General features: G+C 37.1%; 1 protein-coding gene across 1 annotated transcript; it reads right to left on the bottom strand.

The window, feature by feature from the left end:
• Positions 1–3,050: 3,050 nt before the first annotated feature.
• On the bottom strand, positions 3,051–4,523 carry LOC121215403 (uncharacterized). The gene is made up of 4 exons (XM_041089876.1): positions 4,157–4,523; positions 3,881–3,985; positions 3,361–3,682; positions 3,051–3,228 (listed from the first exon to the last, which is right to left on the bottom strand). The coding sequence occupies exons 1-4, from the start codon at positions 4,521–4,523 to the stop codon at positions 3,051–3,053; spliced, it is 972 nt and encodes a 323-aa protein (XP_040945810.1).
• Between the last annotated feature and the right edge of the window lie 1,536 nt (positions 4,524–6,059).

Raw genomic sequence — 6,059 nt, 5'->3', positions numbered from 1 at the left:
GTTACCAGCTGCGAGTTAAAGATTTTGATGTCCCGAAGACTGCATTCAGAACCAGGTACGGACATTATGAATTTTTTGTGATGTCAATTGGTTTAACTAATGCACCTACAATATTTATTGATTTGATGAACAAAATATTCAGACTGTATCTAGATCATTTTGTTGTGGTATTTATCGATGATATTTTGATTTACTCTCGAGATGAGTCTAAGATGCGAAGCATTTGAGAATTGTATTGGAAACTCTGCGTGAAAAGTAATTATTTACCTAGTTTAGCAAATGTGAATTTTGGCTCTGGAAGTCGATTTTTTGGGACATATTGTATCAGTAGAGGGCATCATAGTTGACCCAAGCAAAATTTTAGCTGTTATTGACTAGAAACCTCCGAGAAATGTATCTGAGGGTAGAAGATTTTAGGGATTAGCCAGATATTATAGAATGTTCGTTAAGGGATTTTCGATGATTACTACATCAATGACGAGACTAATACAAAAAGGTGTAAAGTTTGAGTGGTCTGAGAGATGTCAACAAAGTTTCAACCAATTGAAAGCATTGCTAACCGAGGCGCCAGTATTACTTTAGCTTAAGTCGGGTAAAGAATTTGTGATTTTTAGTAATGCATCTTTCAATGATTTAGGTTGTGTGTTATGGAAAGAAGAAAAAGTGATAGCTTATGCTTCCAGACAATTGAAGCCACATGAAAAGAACTATCTAACACATGATTTAGAACTTGCAGCTATTGTGTTTGCATTGAATATTTGGTGACACCATTTGTACGACAAAAAAATATCACATCTTGATAGATCATAAAAGTTTGAAGTATTTAATGTTGCAGAAAGTGACGTGATCCGGCTCGATTGATTGAGTCGAATTCACTTAAGTTGCTCGATCGTCGATGAGAAGTTTGTTCAAATTTGTTGATAGATGGAGTTAGGTTGATTTATAAGCGAAAGTAGTCAAAATGGGTTCAAAGATGGCTTGGATTGATGATTGATAGGTTCGGCTTAACAAAGGAAAATAGAATTGTAAGTTGATAGATTAAGGGAATGGAGAAATGAACTCAAGCTTCAAGAATGATTCAATACTATCAAAGTATTGCCCCGAGTCTTATATTGCTTAAGGTGGGTTAGATGAAAAGTAGAAGGCGGACCTTGACCCGTTACCAATAATGAGGTAAGAATCAAAGGTATAAAACAACGGTTGAACGCCACACCGGTTTGGTGATAAGTTCAATTGAGTTCGGATTGATGCCACCAGCTAGCTAGATAAGTCGCTTCGAGACTCGAACGAAAGAAGAGAGGAGGCAACCTCACAATCAACTTTTAATAATTCAAAATGTCTAACCTTTTTACAAAGAGAAATAAACTATTTATGTTTACATATGATAGTCGAATAAACAAACCTAAGAACTAAGCAATTTTACTTTAATTGTGTGAATTAATCTAACAATGTATTTTCTATTAACTGAGACTATATTCGACTGAATGAGGAGTTCAATGATCAACTTCATAGCTAAGGAAATGTATTGGCTGGTTGTCAATGCATGGAAGAAATTCGGCCATGTCTAGATTCAACCAAAGTGCGAATGGACTCTCCAAAAGATGCCTCTTGGCCGAATAAGTACATAAAGACACCAATGGACAGCAGACGATGCATGTAGATGATCATTCATGCATTCTTCCATTCATTGTAATGAACCATATATGCATCTCCCTTAAGGAATCCATTCATTGCATGTAGTCGTTCATGTACCAGCACGTACATTGAACCAGCCCGTTCATGAATCATCATTAATGGTGTTCCCACATTCGGCTGTACCTACAAAAGCCATAAGCAAATTAGTTTCAATATATATTCGGCTGATCTTAGACAAGAAAATAACAAGACATATTAAAATTAACAAATTTAAAAACACATAAATAAAACAAAACTAATAATAAATTCGACTAGCTCAATCATGGATGAAATTCTTAATGAGCTCAAATGAGCAAGAGAATTCGATCATGAGCTATAGTAAAATAATTAAAATAAAACTAAGACTTAATTTAATTAAACGATAAAATTAGCGAGCTGATAGGAAGCTAATTGGAGCTCAAATGGTCGAAATTGAGCTCAAGTGAGCTGGTTGGAGCTGGAATAAGCTAAAGGAGCTAAAATTGAACTAAAGTCGGCGTGCACTAAGGTGCATGGATTCTTCAATGGATTAGCCCGAGCCTTCCCTTCGATAGCAAGCTGATCTTCCTTCCAAAATCTATGAAATAATGCGTAGACAGCTTCTTGAAGTTGCTTGGATCGAGCTGGAGTCATTGGTCCCTTTGGGAGTTCGATGGAATCAAGATGAGGGATTGGTAGATCTTGGGAGGTGGTCACGTCATTCCCCCTTCTTCAAAATGACTTGTCCTCAAGTCAAAATTGGTTTCAAAGGGAGATAAGTCAGTGACGTTAAAGTTGCAACTAACATGATATTCACTAGGCAAATCAAGTTTAAGTGAATTATAGCTGTAAACAATTTCGAAAGCTGTATGCTGGGTCACCGTATGGGCAGATCGATTGTAAGAAAATTCAACGTACGACAGACATTCTTCCCAAGAATTCAAATTCTTTCGAATAACGGTTCTTAATAGAGTAGATAGGACTAGATTGACTTCTTCCGTTTGTCCATCCGTTTGAGGATGACAGGTGGTTGAAAATAATAACTTAGTTCTAAGTTTACTACACAAAGACCTCCAAAAGTGGCTAAGAAATTTTGTATCACGATAGGAGACAATGGTTCGCGATAGCCCATGCAATCGTACAATGTCTCTCAAGAAAAGGTTGGAAACATGAATGACATCATCAGTGTTTTTACAGGCGATTAAATGGGCCATTTTAGAGAATCGATCTACTAAAATAAAAATAGAATCTTTTCCCGTTTTTGTTTTAGGTAATCTAAGGACAAAGTCCATGGATATATCCATCGAAGGATCCTCGGGAATAGGTAAAGGGGTATACAAACCGTGCGGCTGAACCTTTGATTCGGCCTTTTTGCATGTTCAACACCTTTCACAAACTCATTCAACATCTCGTTTCATTCTAGGCCAATAGAGGTGCTCATTGAGAGTTGCTAAAGTTTTACAAACACCGAAATGTCCCATAAGTCCTCCACTATGTGCTTCATGGACAAGTAATTGACGAAGAGAGCCTTGTGGAACACAAAGCCTCTTTTCTTTAAACAAGAAACCATCATACCTATAGTAATTCTCAAGGGAAGAATTCTTACAAGCAGACTAAATTTCTCCAAAATCAACGTCATTACTATACAAATCCTTTAAAAATTGGAAACCATGCAATTTCGATTCAAGAAAATTTAATAAAGTATACCATCGGGATAGAGCATCGGCGACAATGTTATCTTTACCTTTTTTGTACTTAATAACGTAAGGGAAGGATTCAAGGTACTCAGCCCATTTGGCATGACGCTTGTTCAACTTCTGTTGGCCCTTGATGTACTTCAATGATTCATGATCAGAATGAATGGCGAACTCTTTTGGCCAAAGATAATGTTGCCACGTTTCAAGAGCTCGTATTAAGGCGTACATTTCTTTGTGGTAAACAGGATAGTTAAGTGATGCACCATTAAGCTTTTCACAAAAATAAGCAATGGGCCTTCCGTCTTGGGTTAGAACAGCGCCAATTCCCACACCTGATGCATCACATGCAAGATCAAAGGTTTTAGAAAAATCAGGCAGTGCAAGTAGAGGTGCATTATTAAGAAAATCTTTTATTTAAATAAAAGACTTTTCTTGTTCATCGGTCTAATGAAACGTCAAATTTTTCTTAATGACACTCGTCAATGGTGCGGTGATGGAGCTGAAATGTGGCACAAATCGCCTGTAAAAACTCGCCAAGCCATGAAAACTCCTTACTTGGCTAATATTTGTGGGTCTTGGCCACTCTCGAACAGCCTTTATCTTCTCTTGATCCACTTCCAAACCTTTCGAACTAACTACAAAGCCAAGAAAAATAACTTGATCAAAACAAAAAGTGCATTTCGTGAAATTAGCATAGAGAGTTTCTTTATGTAAAACCTCCAATACAGATTTGAGATGCACCAAATGTTCTTCCAATGATTTGCTATATATAAGGATGTCATCAAAATAAACAACGCAAAACTAACCAATGAAAGACCTTAAGACATAGTTCATTAATCTCATGAAAGTGCTAGGAGCGTTGGTTAAGCCAAATGGCATGACCAACCACTCATACAAACCGTGTTTCATTTTGAAGGTCGTTTTCCATTCGTCACCTTCTCGCATGCAGATTTGGTGATAACCGCTTTTCAAATCAATTTTAGAAAAGAATTTGGCTCCACTTAGTTCATCTAGCATGTCATCTAGTCGAGGAATTGGATGACGATATTTGATGGTGATTTTATTCACCACGCGACAATCAACACACATCCTCCATGTACCATCTTTTTTTGGAACCAAAAGAACGGGGACAGCACAAGGACTAAGGCTTTCTCGAATGTAACCTTTGTCCATCAATTCACCAATTTGTTTTTGTAACTCTTTGGTCTCGTCAGGATTTGTTCAGGTACGAAGTCAATCTGGTGTTCAATTCCACGGAGTGGTGGAATTCCACTCGGAGTTTCTTTCGAAAAAACATCTTGAAATTCCTGCAAGAGAGACAAAATAGACAAAGGTAGGTTTTCAGATAATTCGTTAGTGTTCACACAATTTTCTTTGTACATAAGTACAAGAACGGGTTGTCTCGACGAAATTGCACTCTGTATATCACCTTCTTTCGCAATCGTACAATGTCCCTCAAGAAAAGGTTGGAAACATGATGACATCATCATTTTTTTTACAGGCGATTAAATGGGCCATTTTAGAGAATAGATCTACTACAATAAAAATAGAATCTTTTCCCGTTTTTGTTTTAGGTAATATAAGGACAAAATCCATGGATATATCCATCGAAGGACCCTCGGGAATAGGTAAAGGGGTATACAAACCGTGCGGCTGAACCTTTGATTTGGCCTTTTTGCATGTTCAACACCTTTCACAAACTCGTTCAACATCTCGTTTCATTCTAGGCCAGTAGAAGTCCTCATTGAGAGTTGCTAAAGTTTTACAAACACTAAAATGTCCCATAAGTCCTCCACTATGTGCTTCATGGATAAGTAATTCACGAATAGAGCCTTGTGGAACACAAAGCCTCTTTTCTTTAAACAAGAAACCATCATACCTATAGTAATTCTCAAGGGAAGAATTCTTACAAGCAGAATAAATTTCTCCAAAATCAACGTCATTACTATACAAATCCTTTAAAAATTGGAAACCAAGCAATTTCGATTCAAGAAAATTTAATAAAGTATGCCTTCGCGAAAGAGCATCGGCGACAGTGTTATCTTTACCCTTTTTGTACTTAATAACGTAAGGGAAGGATTCAAGGTACTCAACCCATTTGGCATGACGCTTGTTCAACTTGTGTTGGCCCTTGATGTACTTCAATGATTCATGATCAGAATGAATGGAAAACTCTTTTGGCCAAAGATAATGTTGCCACGTTTTAAGAGCTCATATTAAGGCGTACATTTTTTTGTGGTAAACAGGATAGTTAAGTGATGCGCCATTAAGCTTTTCACAAAAATAAGCAATGGGCCTTCCGTCTTGGGTTAGAACAGTGCCAATTCCCACACCTGATGCATCACATGCAAAATCAAAGGTTTTAGAAAAATCAGGCAGTGCAAGCAGAGGTACATTATTAAGAAAATCTTTTATTTCAATAAAAGACTTCTCTTGTTCATCGGTCTAATGAAACGTCAAATTTTTCTTAATGACACTCATCAATGGTGCGGTGATGGAGCTGAAATGTGGCACAAATCGCCTATAAAAACTCGCCAAGCCATGAAAACTCCTCACTTGGCTAATATTTGTGGGTCTTGGCCACTCTCGAACTACCTTTATCTTCTCTTGATCCACTTCCAAACCTTTCGAACTAACTACAAAGCCAAGAAAAATAACTTGATCAAAACAAAAAGTGCATTTTGTGAAATTAGCATAGAGAGTTTCTTT

This window comes from Gossypium hirsutum, chromosome D03 (assembly GCF_007990345.1).
Source record: "Gossypium hirsutum isolate 1008001.06 chromosome D03, Gossypium_hirsutum_v2.1, whole genome shotgun sequence".
In the NCBI taxonomy this organism is placed as follows: Eukaryota; Viridiplantae; Streptophyta; class Magnoliopsida; order Malvales; family Malvaceae; genus Gossypium; species Gossypium hirsutum.
Note: the sequence above shows the minus strand (reverse complement) of the source record. Positions and strands in the feature narration are given on the sequence as shown.

Coding starts and splice junctions, on each gene's coding strand:
- LOC121215403 (XM_041089876.1), bottom strand. CDS start 4,523: ATGGACAAAGGTTACATTCGAGAAAGCCTTAGTCCTTGTGCTGTCCCC. Junction 3,683..3,880: donor GAGTTTTCATGGCTTGGCGA/GTTTTTACAGGC, acceptor GTGATGCATCAG/GTGTGGGAATTGGCGCTGTT. Junction 3,229..3,360: donor GCCGATGCTCTATCCCGATG/GTATACTTTATT, acceptor GAATTACTATAG/GTATGATGGTTTCTTGTTTA.